Source organism: Citrus clementina, unplaced genomic scaffold (genome assembly GCF_000493195.1).
Source record: "Citrus clementina cultivar Clemenules unplaced genomic scaffold, Citrus_clementina_v1.0 scaffold_5, whole genome shotgun sequence".
In the NCBI taxonomy this organism is placed as follows: domain Eukaryota; kingdom Viridiplantae; phylum Streptophyta; class Magnoliopsida; order Sapindales; family Rutaceae; genus Citrus; species Citrus x clementina.
The window spans coordinates 33,931,075-33,949,384 of NW_006262201.1; the positions used below are offsets into that span (position 1 = coordinate 33,931,075).

The following is an 18,310-nucleotide window of genomic DNA, read 5'->3' on the forward strand; positions in this document are numbered from 1 at the left end:
TCTTGGTGAGATGTTTGGGGTTCAAATCCCACTCACAAAGGTGGGGAGGGGATTGAGTTTCTATTAGACTGAAAAAGGAAAAATAGTACGTGTATATATGTAAATATGATTGAGGCTGGAAATATTGATCCATTATTATTATTTTTTTTTGGATCAATAATGGGCTCTAAAAGAGCTAAAGCACCACTAAACGGGAGTGGGCAACCCCAGATACATCGTTATGAAGAATACTCTGTAAATTAGGAGGAGCAACAGTAAGTAACTGCAATCCTAAAGGACAAGACAAACTAAATGAGGCCAGAAAATCTGCTGCTATGTTTGCTTCTCGATAGATGTGGTTCACTTTAACGACCCAGTCCCTGCTGATCAGCTCACGAATGGCAAGGATAAGAGAATGATGCTCATTAACAGGAGTGGTCGGATTCTCCAAGATTTGAGTAACAGCTTTGCTGTCAACTTCCACCCAAATCCTTCTAAACCCTCTTTGCCAAGCCATGCAAAGCCCGTGGTACAAGCCCCATATTTCCGCAGCAAGAACAGAACAAACACCAAGGTTGATGCAGAACCCAAACTGCCAAACTCCCCTGTAATCCCTCACAAGGCCCCCCGCTCCTGCAACACCTGAGTCCTTCCTAGCACCATCAGTATTCAACTTAACCCACGGCCAGGTTGGAGAGCTCCAACGGATCCACGTCTCAACATGTCGCTTCTTAACAATGAGAGAACTGCTAGAGAATCTTTGAATTTCAGCAGCCCGCGAATAAATATCCAACATGATATTATCACAATCCCATTTCTCATGATTAAACATGAACTTATTTCTCCAGAACCACAGACGCCAAATTACAACCCCAAAAGTTAAAGACCACCCTTGGGTATCACCATGAGATCTAGCCGATTGAAGGTCAGTAACCAACCAATCCGTGAGGCCATCCAAAAAGAAACTTTGGTGCCTTCCATTAACCAACAGACGCTTCCAAATTGCCATTGAATAAGGGCAGTCACGCAGCACATGAAGCGTATCCTCCCTTCCAGCTCCACAACGATCACAAGCTGCATCCATGGCTATTCCCCGAGATGCAATCTCACACTTAGTCTTTAGTCTGGAATGAAGGGCTTGCCAAATAAACACTCTAATCCTCTGCGGTCCTTTCCAAGACCAAGCTAGATCCATTATTTTTTGTAATACGAGAATTGCATGGACTCGTAAAGTAAGTCTTAACCTTTTGAACGTCTTAATAAATTAGTTATTGATAATTCTTATGTCTTGGCTAATATAAGTGGGAATTTCTTTAAACTTATCGTAACTCTCTAATTAAGAAAATAACAATTATTGGTGTTTTTGTGAGCAACTTCACAATTTGTGCGCCTCACCAAGTCTCTGTGTATACTTGTGCACGGGTGTTACGGTGTTCGTGAGAAGCAAAGCCGATGATAATTGTGTCTTTAGCTGGCCAAAAATGTTGTGATCTTAATTTATTATTAATCAGTTAAGTTACTATTGGGCGGACAATGAGTTAAGTGCTTTGCCCAGATGTTGTAATTCTAGTTGTGACTCGTCGTATGGTCCTCTTAGTTCCTATTTAGTAGGGTTATCAAAATTAATACTAATTTGTAAATCCAACCGGTTTGGGCTGGGAAGTGGACATGAAACACTAGTAAATATAATTAGTAGTTGGAGATAAGGATGGGAATTGCAGAATTTCGATTCAATCCTGAGCTTTATTTTTTGCTAATCCTTTAGAAATATACAATTAGAAGTTATTAATTCTTAATTGTATATTGTTATACATGCATCTGTCGCAGAAGATTATTAAGAATTGATTGATCATTATAAGTTAGTTTAGTACTGGGTTCAAATCTAAGCATTGACTTGTGTTGTGTTCTGTGGGACCATGTACCTTCACCTATGTTGATTGAATTAAGAAAAGAATTAAGTTTGGGGCAATTGCATGGTATTCTTATTATGAATTGAGAGGGTACTTCGAACTAGCTTGTCTCGAAAACATATAGAGCGGTGATATTTGAACACAACAATCCCTTCATGAGAGAGGGAATTATTTTCATTTTTTAAAAAGAATAATTTTTTTAAATGATTTAAATTGACTGAAAATATGACTAGAGATCATGGGGTCAAACTTCAGCACTAAAAAGGTTAAAAAATTACGTGGATTGGTCCAATCAAATCCAATCCAAATAAAATTTATGTTTGTGAAATTAAGTCTCCTTAATTAAATAACAAAAATAAAAGCCATTCTATTATGTTGCTGTAAACCCAATGCGAGAAATTAACTAGAGTATCAATTAATCAACTCAAGCTACACTATAACCAAATGAATCCCAATGCAAGAAATTAGCTAGAGTGCCAATTAATTAACTCAAACTACGCCACTATAACCAAATGAATCAATCACCAGCCACGATTAATCCCGGCTCCCGGGCAATCCAAAAACTTATTCACAACTTGTATTAACGCTCTTTGAAAAAAAGAAAGCAAATGCGATCGAGTCGGATGCAGTTTCGGATAAATATTGGACTAAGAAATATTATTATGATATATATTTTGTGTGCCAATAATGGCATAAATATGTATCGTTAAATTCAATCAATAGACAATAGTTCACAAAATTATAATTTAATTAGGATAATATTTTAATTTCAATTATTTAAAATTCTAAATTTTTAATTGTATTGGTTATTTAAAAAATATATATCAATTGATTAAAAATAAAGTTGTATCCATTAACCTTGAATATTATCTATTAATTATTAAGTAATTAGTTATTTATCTACTAATTTAAATCAATGGTGATGATTAAAACATTTAAATCCAAGGGTCCATAACAAACCCATTATTATTGATGTAAAAATTCAAATATTGTCATAGAAAAATCCTAACAGTATTAAGTTTTAGTTATATTAATTTATTTCTACCTAGAATGTGTAATTACTAAAGTGTTGTTTGTTTTTTAATCTGAGGTTTGAATTTAACTTTTCTTAGACATTTACTTATATTGGGTTGTTATTTTTTTTTAACTTATCACTTATTATTAAACAATTTTATCTGAATAGAAAAAATTTACTTTTGTCTGAAGTCTTAAATCTAATTAGAAAATTTGAGTTTCAAATCTCAAAAATATCCTTAACAATTCATTTATTTTTTATATTACGTATTTATATTATCCTTGAAGTTATTTTTTTAATTGCTTTAAATTTTTATGCACACGGTAACATTAATTAAAGCAAAATATTGAACAAATAAGATTATATGCATTACGATGTATCAAAACTAAAACAACATTGTTAACTTCAAATTGAAAGTTGATGTTATAATTATATTTTTAATTACAAAATTAAATTAAGAAACTAAGAAACAATGATAATATTATTTTTTAATGCTACCAAATTAATCAACTTGTTAAATTTCTAAATTGTGAAGAACAAATACATGCACCACTTAAAAAGTATATTTATGTTAAATTACTAGCTTTTTAAAATTTTCTATTCAGATATTGAACAAAGAAAAACAAACATATCATTTAAACATTTTCTTTCAAATTTATTCAAACTTCAGTTAAATTTAGAATTATTCAGATTTCAGACAAAAAAACAAACGCAACCTAAATAGTGTCATTTTATCAAATAATAAATCAATATAAGAAGATTATGAGAATGGGCTATAGTTGGATTGTGACATATGTCAAATTAAATTTTGTACATACATTGTATAGAGTAGTAATGAAGAAGAGTAAGCATTTTGTGCTATTAATATTTAGTAATTGACATAATTACTGCCACAGTTCTGTAGACATCACTTGATGCATGCATGCTAGTATCACATATTGTATTGTATTGTATTGCTGTAAGGCAAATTAGTAAACGTCAAGTTACCAAATCAACAAACGAGATCCTGTAAGCATTGCCAAGGCAGTAGTATACCCATTGAAAGTAAGCACTCTTTGTCCATCATTATTAATAAGACTTGTTTCACCTTCGTTAATGTACCTCCACACATTGAAGTCCCCTGCACAATTAACACAATTGCTCAAAATTAATTATAATGAACAAAAATGCACCAAAAGCTTTCCTTATGTCCTTAACAGTTGCCTTGTTGTAGAAATTGAAGTTCGATAACAACTTTTCAACACAATCAAGCATGACATGTGTTTCCTCAAAGCAAGGTCCATTGCAGAATAAATAACTGGCTCCGCGAGGCACACAACCAGCTATTTAAATCTGTGAAAACAAAATCATGAGAGCAAATAGCAATTAATAACATATTTAAGCAAATTAAAGAACAAGATCAAGAGATTAATTATCATTCACAAATCTATCATTGAAACATAAATAGGCTTTGGCAAATGCTTCCGCCGGGTTGTTGGCTGTGTTTGGGAGGGATACTGTTTGGGACAAATGCGTCGAAGGGACCAGGAATGACGAGCAGACATCTGATGGCGGAGTTCTGCGAACCGGTGTGTTCCGTTAAAGCCTGGCGCGTGGAAGAACAGGAGCAGAAACATCCTGCTCGTCCACGATGTTGTCGTCCGCGAGGCCAATTCCTATAAAAGGCATGAGGCCATTCCGGCTAGAGATCGAGAGGCGAGGAGACCCGGTCGACGGCAGTTGGCAAGACGTGCTCTCCAGCACGAGAATCTAGGCACAACAGCCACGCTTTCCCCAGAACCGCGACGTAACACGCAAGATCTCACAGAGCCATGACAGCCACACTTTCCCCAGAACCGTGGCGTAACACGCAAGGTCTCACAGAGCCGTGGCAGCCACGCTTTCCCCTGAACCGTGGCGTAACACGCTAGATCCCATGTTTTGCCCATAACGCAGCAGTTGGAGTCCCATACCGTCTCGAAAAGAGCGGAAGACTGTGATTCAGAGGAAGCCTATAAAAAGGTAGCCAACGAAGGTAAAAGGGTTGGCATTCTTGAGAAAAGGGGAGAAAACCACAAGAAACGCCATAAGACCTGTGGCAAGCTTTTCCCGAACCTTCATATCTGACTTGAGCGTCGGAGGGTTTGCGCCGGGAAAACAACCGGCATACTCTGACTTATCTGTGTACGCAGGGACCTCCGGGGAAGAAGCCTGACGAGGAGACCTCCTGGTCGTGACGAAGTTGATCGAGCAGAGATCCTGATCGTAGAACGAGGAGAACCGGAATCTCGCATCAACATTTTGGCGCCGTCTGTGGGGATCCAGAGCAAAAAGCTTCTGTCGATAGCAAGAAGAGGGGTGGAGTAAGCGAAAGGCAATGGAGATAGGAGGAAGTAGCGCACAAGGGGGTGACATAAGGCTTAACGATTCCGTGACGCTGAGGGAGGTAATCAGCGAAGCACGGGAAAAAGTCATGTTCGACCGGATGGAGCGAATGGAAAAGCAGATGGAAACCTTGACAACCATCCTGCATGAGCTGCGGAACGAGCGAAGGGTAACCCAAGAGGGAAGGGTGAGAGGCGGTGGAGCGGCACCAGGTACCGATAGTGCGGAGAGAAGTCAAACCGCTGGGAGATTTGGTGGTGAGAGAGGTAACGTACCTCTGCGGGGAGAATTTCATAGAGAAAGAGAGCAGTCCCCGGTAAGACAGACTTGTGACGGGGGCGACGGGGTGGTGAATGCAGAGGAAACAGAACTGAGGCAACACTTACATGATGTAGAGCGAGAGCGGGATCAAGCTGCAGCGCGCGACCCTGGTCGCGCAGGACAGCTGGAGGAGGAAGTGCGAAGGCTAGCGCAAATAATTGATGACATGCAAGGGAGGAACAGAGCCCCTGGTTGGAGGATAATGCTGGACGGGGAATCACCGCTCGCAGCAGAGATCATGAGGGCAGTTATTCCGAGAGATTTCCGCCTCCCCGACCTCAGATACTCGGGAAGAACTGACCCGCTGATGCACATGGAGCGCTTCAACGACATAACGGGGGTACAGGGATTATCTCCATCCCAAAGGTGCAGGGTGTTCCCACTATCCCTTGAGGGACGTGCACGAGAATGGTACAGGAAACTTCCTCGGGGCAGCATAAAAACCTTCGAGCAGATGTGCCAGGAATTCGCAGAGCAGTTTAGTGGGGCAATGTCACCGGAAGATGACATGATGGAGCTGAAGAGCATGAAACAGGGGGAGCAAGAAACCCTTCGGGAATTCATCAAGAGGTTTCATCGGGCTGTCCTCGACTTGGGAGCCTTCAACCACCCTCAGGCGTTAAGGGGACTGAAAGAAGGGGTGAAGATAGGAAGGCTGTGGTACAATTTGAGAAGCCCAGCTATTCAAACGTATGCAGCCGCATACGAACAGGCTAAAAGAGACATCGAGATTGAGGAGGAGAAGGCTGCACGGATCAAGACAGACCAGTTGGAAGGGTTAGGGAGGAGAGAGAAGAAAGCATTACCAACTAATGGGCCGATCAGGAGGAGGGACCACCAGATCTCCGGTAGTGGAGCAGGAGGTAGGGTAATTGCTTACCAGCCTCATCAGAGGCCGCCACAGTATCAGCGCAGCAGGGCGCCACCTCCTCGTTCCCCAGCTAGGGAGCCTTGGAGAAGACATGATCCGGCATCCGGCGATCTTCATCAACATTCCCACGGTAGCAGGACGAGCAGACCAGAAGCACTCCCACCGCCCCCAACTCACAGTGGGGCAAACAGAGAAAGAGCAGTGCATCTGGTCGACCAGAACCAGGACTATGGGCGGTACACTCCCTTGAAGATGCCCCTGGATGAGGTGTACGAGGCCATAAAGGGTCGAGGGCTGCTGCACTCCCTACACCAATAACAAAGCTACCCAACAGGAGGGATAGAGGACGTTATTGTAAGTTCCATGGCACCCATGGCCATACCACAGCAGAGTGTAGAGATCTCAAGACCCAGGTCGAAGATTTGGTGAGAAATCGGTACCTGGACGAGTTTATGGATGGGACTTTCCCGATGGTGGCCACAACGGATGAAGGGGAGCAGAGTGAAGGAATCTTGAGACGCGAGCCGCCCGCAGCGAGGGTGATAGCTGGGGGCCCAACGTTGGCCGGAGATTCGAACAGATCGAGAAAAAATTATGCCAGATACGCCATGACCAGTAAAGAGATACTCTTCAACACCCCAGCAGCCAAACGAGCAAGGGTCAGGCAAGTGCCAATCATGTGGACGGATGAGGATGAGGAAGGGATTCTATACCCCCACGAGGACGCTTTAGTCATCAAGGCTACGATCGCTAGCAAGAAGTTTGACCGGATACTGGTTGATACGGGGAGCTCAGTTGATGTGCTATTTAAATCAACTTTGGAAGAAATGGGAATAGCCGACCGGAAGTTGGAATACACCAACACCTCCTTGAAGGGGTTCGGAGGAGGGAAGCTGGTCCCTCTGGGCGTGGTCGAACTGCCTATCACAATCGGGGGCCCCCCGACAGAAAGAACAATGATACTGGACTTCGTCGTAGTGGACGAGGAAGGTCCTTACCAGATGATCCTAGGTCGGCCATTTTTAAGGATGAGCAAAGCGGTGCTGTCCAACCATTATCTGGCTCTGAAGTACCGGGTGAATGGGGTAGTCGGAGTGGTACGAGGAGACCAGAGGATCGCAAGAAGCTGCTACTCCTCGGCAGCAAGGGAGGCGATGCAGATAACATCCCTCGATACCCGAGTGGAAAACAAGACTGGCAGACAAGAACCCGTAGAGGATCTGGAAACAGTAAGCATGGGACCAGAGAACCCGGGAAAGACGATCAGAATCGGGTCGAGACTTGAGGGAGAGCAAAAGCAGGAGTTGGTGAAATGCTTACAGGCTCACGCCGACGTGTTTGCCTGGACACATGAGGACATGCCAGGGATTGACCCAGAGGTAGCATGTCATAGGCTGGCAATAAAGAAAGGTGCTCGGGCAGTAAGGCAGAAGAGGAGGTGCTTCAACCAGGAGAGGTATGAGGCTGTAAATGATGAGGTGGAGAAGCTTCTGAGAGCATGGTTCATTCGGGAAGTCAATTACCCAGAGTGGATATCAAATGTGGTGTTGGTAAAGAAGGCAAACGGCAAGTGGAGGATGTGTGTGGATTTCACAGACCTCAATAAGGCGTGCCCAAAAGACAGCTTCCCTTTACCAAAGATCGATCAGCTAGTAGATTCAACGGCTGGACATGGTCTGCTTAGCTTCATGGACGCATTCTCGGGATACAACCAGATCCCCATGTACGAGCCGGATGAGGAGAGCACGGCTTTCATCACTAACCAAGGTCTGTTCTGTTACAGGGTGATGCCATTCGGTCTCAAGAATGCTGGGGCCACCTATCAAAGGCTGGTGAATAAAGTCTTTAAGCCCTTGATCGGGAAAACCATGGAGGTGTACGTGGACGACATGATCACCAAGTCCAAAATCCCGAAGGAACATGTCAGACATCTCGAAGAGACGTTCGAGCTTTTGAGGAAGTATAAGATGAAGCTTAACCCGGAGAAGTGTGCTTTTGGGGTCGAGTCAGGGAAATTCCTGGGATTCATGGTGAGCCATAGGGGGATTGAAGCAAATCCCGAGAAGATCCAGGCGATTGTGCAAATGACGTCTCCTCGAAACCTGAAGGAGATGCAGAGCCTCACGGGGAGGCTGGCGGCGTTGAGCAGATTCATATCCAAGGCTACAGATAAGTGTCAGCCATTCTTTCAAGTGATAAGGAGGGGAAAGAAAACGGAATGGACCCCAGAATGCGAGGAAGCCTTCCGGAACTTGAAGCATTACTTACAGCAAGCCCCGCTACTGTCCACACCGAGGGATGGGGACAAGTTGAATCTGTATTTGGCGGTATCTGATCGGGCCGCCAGTTCCGTTCTAGTGAGGGAGGAAGAAGGAATTCAGTATCCGATATACTACACCAGCAAGGCCCTGCTCGACGCTGAGACCAGATACCCAACGACGGAGAAATGGGCACTGGCCCTTGTGGTTGCTGCTCGGAAGTTGAGGCCGTACTTTCAAGCATTCCCGGTCTCGGTAATCACCAACCAGCCATTGCGTCAAATTCTGCACAAGCCGGATGCCTCTGGTCGGCTCGTCAAATGGGCTGTAGAGCTGAGCGAATTCGACTTAGACTATAAACCCCGCGCGGCGATAAAGGCCCAGGCAATGGCCGATTTCGTAGCTGAGTTCGCGGAGCCCGAAGTATGCTTGGGTCAGCAAGATGCAGATGTAGGCAACGGCGAAACTCAAGTATGGCAGATATCTGTGGATGGGTCATCAGGAGAGCGGGGTTCAGGAGCAGGGATTGTCCTGGAAGGCCCAGAGGGGGAGGAGATCTCTTATGCTGTAAAGTTGGAATTTGCAGCCACAAATAACCAGGCAGAATATGAAGCCTTGATAGCAGGGCTGGAATTGGCTAGGGCCGTGAAAGCAGACAGAGTTAAGATCAGAACCGATTCCCAGCTGGTTGCGAATCATGTCAGTGAAAGATTCCAACCAAGAGAGGAGAAGATGGAACAGTACCTAAGGATAGTCAGGCAGATGATGGGGAAGTTCGAAGCAGTGGAGGTGATACAAATCCCCAGGGAGCAGAATAGTCGAGCAGACATTTTGGCTAGGATGGCAGCCGTCGCCGACCCAAAAATGCCAAAGTCGGTCCCCCTAGAAGTGAAGTCTCGCCCGAGTATCGAGCAAAATTTGGGGGTGTTGCGGATAGAACAAAAAAGCTCGTGGAGGGACCCGATAGTTTCATACCTTAGAGACGGGGTCTTACCACCAGATAAGCTACGGGCTCGGAAGATTAGAGCTCAGGCCTCGAGATACACGATGATCGATGGGGTACTGTATCGACGAGGATATACATTACCGTTCCTTCGGTGTTTGGACGATGACGACGCGGATTACGTGCTGAGGGAAGTGCATGAAGGAATTTGCGGAAATCATTCTGGCGGGAGGTCCCTGGCCTACAAGGTTCTAAGGCAGGGATATTTCTGGCCGACGATGCACCAGGATGCGCAAAGGAAGACCAGGAGCTGTGCAAGCTGCCAGAGTTTTGCAAATTTCTCTAACCAACCACCAGAGAAGCTCACCTCCATGGCCTCCCCTTGGCCATTCGCTCAATGGGGAATTGATCTAATCGGCCCATTGCCAAAGGGACGAGGAGCAGCAACACATGCGATAGTCGCTATAGATTACTTCACGAAGTGGATAGAGGTAGAAGCCCTTAGCAGGATCACAGAGAAGAAAACAACAGACTTCGTGTGGAGAAACCTGGTCTGTCGATACGGGATCCCATATGCCTTGGTAACGGATAATGGCAGGCAGTTCGATAATCACAGCTTCAGGGATTTCTGCCAGAACCTCGGAATAGAGCTGAAGTATTGCTCGCCTGCTCACCCTCAATCGAATGGACAAGTAGAAGCAGCCAACAAGACAGTCAAGAGGCTTCTGAAAACCAGGCTCGGAGCAAAAAAGGGTGCGTGGGTTGACGAGCTGTCAGGTGTGCTATGGGCATACAGAACAACCCACAAAACCGCAACGGGGGAGACACCGTTCGCTTTGGCTTTCGGACATGAAGCGGTCGTGCCGGCTGAGGTAGGAACGACCACACACCGGACAGATCATTTCAATGAACAGGAGAACGACGAGCAGATATGTTTGAATCTTGATCTGCTAATGGAGAGGAGGGAACAAGCAGCCGAGCGATCAGTCACTTACCAACAGAGGGTTGCTCGGTATTATAACCAGAAGGTGAACATACGGCAATTCAGGGTCGGAGACTGGGTACTGAGAAGAGTGAATCAGAGCACCAAAGATTCGACTCAAGGAGTGCTGGGACCGAATTGGGAAGGGCCGTATAGAGTCAAGCAGATAGCGGGGCCCGGAGCTTACAAGCTGGTTTGCGCGGACGGCCACGAAGTGAAACGCCCATGGAACGCAGCACACCTCCGAAAATACTTCCAGTAAGACTTGCTCACATTTTAAAGCAATTTCTGCTCATGCTGTCTATCTTTTATTTTTATGTTTTATGTCCGAACAATTTCATATAAGTCAAATCCTGCCATTAATGTAACGTCGACGAATTTTATTCGCTTGAAACCGAAAAAAATCCTGAGGCATGCAAAGGCTCGCCAAGTCTCAGAGCCTGTCTTATGGCGAGACAGAAGCCAAGCATGCCAGGATCTGCTCGGCCACGAGAAGGCAGCAGAATCCAAATCGTTTGAAGAAAATCCTGAGGCATGCAAAGGCTCGCCAAGTCTCAGAGCCTGTCTTATGGCGAGACAGAAGCCAAGCATGCCAGGATCTGCTCGGCCACGAGAAGACAGCAGAATCCAAATCGTTTGAAGAAAATCCTGAGGCATGCAAAGGCTCGCCAAGTCTCAGAGCCTGTCTTATGGCGAGACAGAAGCCAAGCATGCCAGGATCTGCTCGGCCACGAGAAGGCAGCAGAATCCAAATCGTTTGAAGAAAATCCTAAGGCATGCAAAGGCTCGCCAAGTCTCAGAGCCTGTCTTATGGCGAGACAGAAGCCAAGCATGCCAGGATCTGCTCGGCCACGAGAAGGCAGCAGAATCCAAATCGTTTGAAGAAAATCCTGAGGCATGCAAAGGCTCGCCAAGTCTCAGAGCCTGTCTTATGGCGAGACAGAAGCCAAGCATGCCAGGATCTGCTCGGCCACGAGAAGGCAGCAGAATCCAAATCGTTTGAAGAAAATCCTAAGGCATGCAAAGGCTCGCCAAGTCTCAGAGCCTGTCTTATGGCGAGACAGAAGCCAAGCATGCCAGGATCTGCTCGGCCACGAGAAGGCAGCAGAGTCCAAATCGTTTGAAGAAAACCCAAGGCACGCAAAGGCTCACCGAGTCTCAAAGCCTGTCTTATGGCGAGACAGAAGCCAAGCGTGCCAGGATCTGCTCGGCCACGAGAAGGCAGCAGAATCCCAATCCTCGAAAAACCCAAGGCACGCAAAGGCTCACCGAGTCTCAAAACCTGTCTTATGGCGAGACAAAAGCCAAGCATGGCGGGATCTGCTCGACCGCGTAAAGGCGAGCAGAATCCCGAACAACGGAAAATTTTCTAAGGCAGGTGGCGAAACCATATACCAAGCCATAGCCAGCTCGACCAGACGAGGACGAGCAGGCTCTCGTAATTACCACACAAGAGAGTAATCAAAAACATTTCTATTAATTTGTTAATAATTAACAAAGCAGATAATCTTCACAAACATTGTTCATTACAATACAAGAAACATATCAGGAAGGTCGTGGATCAGTAAGCCCAGCAGCGTCGGTTGGCTGGACCTCCTCAGGTGCAGGAGGAGTATCACCAGTCGCATCCAGAGGGGCGCTCGCCTCGCCAACATCAGCAGGGACTGCACGAGGAGGAGAGTCTCCCTCCTCAATCACGATCGGCTCTGCCCCTTCGGCATCTTCCTTGGCCGCCTCCTCGTCCATATGTTGAGCAACACCAGCTGCAAGGTCATCCATCTTCAGATCAGGGTGTTGCTTCCCGAGGACGGCCATGATACAACGATAGGAATGCCAAAGTCCCTGGTCGTACTGGTTGTCGGCCTCCCTCTCCAAGTTCTCTATATGAGCTCGGTGGGAATCGCGGAGAGATTCGAGCTGAGCCTCATACATAGCCCTCTGCCCTTGGAGATCCTCCTTAACCTTGGTCAGCTCCTCCTCGAGGGTAATGGCTTTTGCTTGAGCAAGGGACTCTTGCTCTATCAGCTTGAGGTTCTCAACGTTTAGCTCCCCCGCTTTTTTCTCGGCAACGTCAGCTTTGGTCGTCGCCGATTGAATGTCCTCCTTCATCTTCCTGTCGTAACGGCCAACCTTGGCCTTATAGTAGGTGGCCATGCAGCTGAGATGGAAAGCACTATACTGCATGGCTCCCACCAGCTCGCCCAGGGTACAACCGTCGAAGCCCTCCAGGTCCTTCTTGCTCACGAGTTTAGACAACTCATTGAGATAGGGAACCAAGTGTTCTGGTCAGCTGTCGGGTAAGCGAGACCGAGGCACAACAGGTGGAGAAGAGGAAGCAGGATCAGTGGCTGCTCTACTGGATTCCCCGACTTTAGCAGAGGCAGGAGGGAGAGCCTGCAAGGGAGGAACCTGCTGCACGATGTTCTTTCGCTTCGCAGCGGGAGCATCTTTGTCCTGGTCCCTATCGGTTGTTGGAGGCCGAGAGCGTTTCCTGGTCAGAGCTCCAATCACTGCGTCCTCCATCTTATGGCCAGGAAGTATCAACCGAGACTCGAGGAAGTTGTATGTAGATAGCAGTTCTCGGCTCGAGCAGGAATTGGCCAATACAGCCTCGACCCGTTTAAGCTGACCAGGTCGGAGCGGGAAGTGAACACCCCAGGAAACTACAGCACAAACAGACACTTGGTTAGAGACAAACCAATACAGCAGGAACAATTATGGATACAAGACATCTAAAGCGAGCAGGCAACCTGGGACCGTGAAACGGGGTGGGACGCGACAATCCTTCCCGTCTATTTGTGCAACTTGACCCCAGGGACCCCCAGCAAAAAAGAATTTCCTCTTCCAAGTCCCACCACCACCAGTTGGAAGATCAGTTATGGGTTTCCTGCTCTTGGTACCAGATTGGAAGTAGTACCAGCCGGCATCTTTAGGGCTGCTCTTCAGCTGGTACAGGTGCTTCACCTCATCAACCGTGGGCTCGCTTTGGCAACATCTGTCCCACAATATGAACAGACCAGAGAGCACTCTCCACCCGTTGGGGTTCAGCTGACCAGGAGCCAGATTTAGCCCGTTAAGTATCCGGGCAAAGTAAGGCTGCAAGGGACACCTCAGCCCATACTTAAAGCTCTCCAGATACAGGGTAACGTATCCCCTGGGAGGCCGGCTAGGTGTATCCTTCTTTCCTGGGATCTTAAGAGGTATCTCACCAGGAATACTATACCTAAGTCGGAGGTCATTGAGCTCGTCAAACGTGGTCGTACACGACATGTAATCAATGGCATAATCACGGGACAAGGCTCTACCTCCTACTGTACCCCGTTCTTCTGGTCGTGATGCTCCTGGTGGGGACGCCTCACCAGAATCATCCCCTTGACCCTCACTCAAGGTGTTCTCCGATCCAGAAGATCCTTCTTCATCGCTACTGTCGCTCGAGGAGGTTGTTTGGGGAGACATCCTCCTAGCGCTAGTACCAACACTAGACCTAATGGGCTCTAAGGGGATCCCGGGATCAAAAGCAAAATCAGCGGGCAGACTAGGCAAAAAACCTAGTTCGTCGTCACCAACCTCAACGACCTTCTCCTTACCCTTCGACATATCCTAAGTTCTAACCAAAACACCACCGCCAACTACAACCTCAAGCAAAGCAGAGAGAAAGGAAATTACCTACAACTAACCAATACCGAAAAAAATAGAAGAAATACCTGAAGCAGGGACTCGGTCAGAGAGAGACAGGGATGACAGCTTTGGCGCCGAGGTTCATTCGCCGGAAAGACAAGAATGGAGAAAATGACGAGTTCGTGTTTGAAGATTTTGGGTTTCCTTACTGAGAAGCAAACTCTTGGGCTGCCAGCATTTAATGACGCATATTCCGAGAATCCCGTAACCGTCGGTTTGAAATTCAAATGGAGGGGGGGATTTCTGCCACGTCACCTCGTCCGCAATTAAATGCGACATGACTCCTGGCAGCCTTTTCCAAACCCACGCGAGCGAGTACTATCGAGTTTCTACTGCTGGTCCACTACATTACCCAACACCAGAAACTGGGGGACCGGTGTTTGGGAGGGATACTGTTTGGGACAAATGCGTCGAAGGGACCAGGAATGACGAGCAGACATCTGATGGCGGAGTTCTGCGAACCGGTGTGTTCCGTTAAAGCCTGGCGCGTGGAAGAACAGGAGCAGAAACATCCTGCTCGTCCACGATGTTGTCGTCCGCGAGGCCAATTCCTATAAAAGGCATGAGGCCATTCCGGCTAGAGATCGAGAGGCGAGGAGACCCGGTCGACGGCAGTTGGCAAGACGTGCTCTCCAGCACGAGAATCTAGGCACAACAGCCACGCTTTCCCCTGAACCGTGGCGTAACACGCTAGATCCCATGTTTTGCCCATAACGCAGCAGTTGAAGTCCCATACCGTCTCGAAAAGAGCGGAAGACTGAGATTCAGAGGAAGCCTATAAAAAGGTAGCCAACGAAGCAGTTGGAGTCCCATACCGTCTCGAAAAGAGCGGAAGACTGTGATTCAGAGGAAGCCTATAAAAAGGTAGCCAACGAAGGTAAAAGGGTTGGCATTCTTGAGAAAAGGGGAGAAAACCACAAGAAACGCCATAAGACCTGTGGCAAGCTTTTCCCGAACCTTCATATCTGACTTGAGCGTCGGAGGGTTTGCGCCGGGAAAACAACCGGCGTACTCTGACTTATCTGTGTACGCAGGGACCTCTGGAGAAGAAGCCTGGCGAGGAGACCTCCTGGTCGTGACGAAGTTGATCGAGCAGAGATCCTGATCGTAGAACGAGGAGAACCGGAATCTCGCATCAACAGGCTGCATATGATCCTGTTCGTGCATGAGTTATGAATAGCTTGATGAGAAATGAACAAATATATATACTGAATAATTAAAGAGAAGAAGCACACATAGTTTTGCAAGGTAACTATATATATGATGATAATGACCTGAGAAGCAGCAGCTGCAAGATATGGCTATGAAGATCAAAATGGACATGATGAATGAATTTAGTTTTGGCAAAACTGCCTGTGTCATAATGATTAAGAAGCTGTAACCTCTAAGCAATAAGAAATATCTGCTAGTTGATGATGAAGTTTATATAAACGGATAATTTTATGAAACTCATAGTATTGGCATAATCTACATTTATATATACACACACACACACTAATTTATGCGTACTATTTACCTTCCTACTGTTTTTATAACAGTCAATAATCTCCATAATAGCATAATTTTACAATATTACCTTATTTTCAATAACATTTTTATTCATATTTATTATAAATTAAATAAATCACGTGAATCCTAATTAAAATTAAAAAATCACATGAATCATAATCAAAATTAAAAAAATTAAGTATTAAAAATAAGAAATATATGTTTTAATGTGAAAAAATTAATCATAAAAATATTTTTTTATTTTTTTATTTAATAATAAAATAAGAAATATATGTTTTGTTTATTAGCTGATAATTGTGTCCTTATCTGGCCAAAAATGTTATGATCTTAATTTATTGCTCACTAGTTAAGTTACTGTTGGGAGTACAATGAGTGCAGTACTTGCCCAGATTCTGTAATTTTAGTTGTGTAACACCTCGCATTGTCCTCTTAATTCCTGTTTAGTAGGGTTATCAAAATTCTTAATTAGTAAATCCAATGTGGGTTGGGGAAAGAACATGAAACACTAGTAGAAACTAATATAATTGGTAGTTTGAGATAGGAGTGGGCATATGCCGTTATTAAAAAAGAATATCAATGGGGCAATTGCATGGTATTCATATTGTGAATTGAGAGTGGGTAATTTGAACTAGATTGTTTTAAAAATCTAGAACGGTGGTATTTTTGACCCATTAAATTTATTTTTTTGTCCCTACTTTTAAATAATTTAATTTATTTTTAAAACTACTATAATTAAATTGATCAGCAATCTGATCAGTGGAGATGGATCATCCACAAATTTTCAATCTGATTAGTGGATATTGAACTCAAAAGCCTTTAACTGAACGCACCAATCCCTTCGTGAGAGAGGGCGATAGGTGGCAAAAGAAAGAAAAAAGAATATTGTTTTTATTTATTTTTTACATATTTTTCTTAATAAAGTTAATTTCATAAACTAAATTAATTGAACAATAGAAACGGTTAAGATAAGATACATTGAGAAATGAGAGGTCAAATCACCACTCAAAAAATTAAAAAAATTATTTGGATGGTTTTGTTTTGGATTTTTATTGAGGATAATGGGTTTGTACTTGGGAGTCCCTTTTACTCATAATAAAGATGTGTTATTTAATAACACAGCTACACCTGATTAACACTTGGTTTATTTTATCTCATGTGGCATCCTTTCTCACGCATGTCATGATACGTGCGGTGTACAAAGTTTATATGTCTCTTTTCTCTGCATAGGACATGTTTTCTTTTGCCTTTTATATCTCTCTTTTCGTCTATTAAAATGACAAACACGATTTGATCAAACCAGGATCAGAATTTTCTAATTTAATTACACTAATTTTAAATAAATGAGCAAAAAAACTTATTTTTCCAAAAACTCGTCGTAACTTACTTAAGAAGTTATTGTATATAATTTTTCAAAGTTAAGGAAACAAAATCGAAGCCTGAGCGCAAAATCAATTCCCGCAGAAGTTTCACTAAGAAGTTGTCAGGGACCTCGGGTTTGGATAAATCCCTCCACACACAATGCAATTCTGAGATGAGAAAATGTTGTTAATAATAGGATTAAAAAGCCAATTAAAAAGCTTGAAAATATAGAGAAGAGAGGAATGGTTTGTGGTACACTTTGAACGTTATTGTGGTAATTTTTAATAATGGACAAAAAGTGCTTCCTTTCAATGGCTTAATTAATTTTCTGCCTTGGCAATCCCTACAGGATCATGTTCATGTATGCGGTAACTTAATTAATTTGCCTCTAAATGCCTTGGCAATGTCATTTTTACTTTTGGCTCTAAATGGCAAATCCGTAATTAGCACTCTTCTATTTCATTTCCATAGGTGCATGGTCCATGCATTTTATAACACCTAGTCAAATAGAAAGATGAAAAAAGGAAGAAACTTAAACCAAGTTTTTGGATATGAAAATAGATATCGAAAATAAACTTATTGTTGTTATATTCAAATATTGTACTTTAATAATTGTTAGTAATACAATTATTAGAGTACAATATTTGAGTAAAGAATCTCACATTCTGCATAAAAAATAAATTTTCCAAACACACTTATCTCACTTCTCTCAAAAGCTTAGAAATTTATAAGTTTAATAAATTTTGGGATGCTTAGAATGGAAGAAGTGTCATCTATTTATAGGAAAAATAATGGCACTATTACACCAACCCCTCTACTATTCCACTTAACCTAAACAAATTGTCAATGGTGTCCATTTGACAAATTTGACAAATTTGCCCACTTTTCATTTTTTCTTCAATTATTTGGTAGCCTTTTAAAAAATTTGCATGCTTTCTTGAAATTTGGATGCCACATGCATGACCAATTCTAACTTTTTAAAAATTCTCTACCTTAGCGAAATTTTGTCCAAATCTAAGCCGATTACCAACAAACCATCATCCTCAAAAGTGGCTGCATCTCTGTGATTGCCTACGTACCCAAAATTTGAGATCAAACCAGCCTTATATATTCTTTTTTTT

General features: G+C 44.0%; 1 protein-coding gene and 1 long non-coding RNA gene across 2 annotated transcripts; one reads left to right on the forward strand and one right to left on the reverse strand.

Moving 5' to 3' along the window:
* The first annotated feature begins 7,137 nt into the window (after positions 1 to 7,137).
* On the forward strand, positions 7,138 to 10,905 carry LOC112098191. The gene is made up of 3 exons (XM_024183831.1): positions 7,138 to 7,471; positions 8,057 to 10,152; positions 10,576 to 10,905. Exons 1-3 carry the CDS (start codon positions 7,138 to 7,140, stop codon positions 10,903 to 10,905), a joined length of 2,760 nt encoding a protein of 919 aa, XP_024039599.1.
* A 2,198-nt stretch (positions 10,906 to 13,103) lies between these two features.
* Positions 13,104 to 14,407, reverse strand: LOC112098446. The gene is made up of 2 exons (XR_002905553.1): positions 14,348 to 14,407; positions 13,104 to 13,306 (listed from the first exon to the last, which is right to left on the reverse strand). It is a non-coding gene; the product is annotated as an uncharacterized LOC112098446 (long non-coding RNA).
* Positions 14,408 to 18,310: the final 3,903 nt, after the last annotated feature.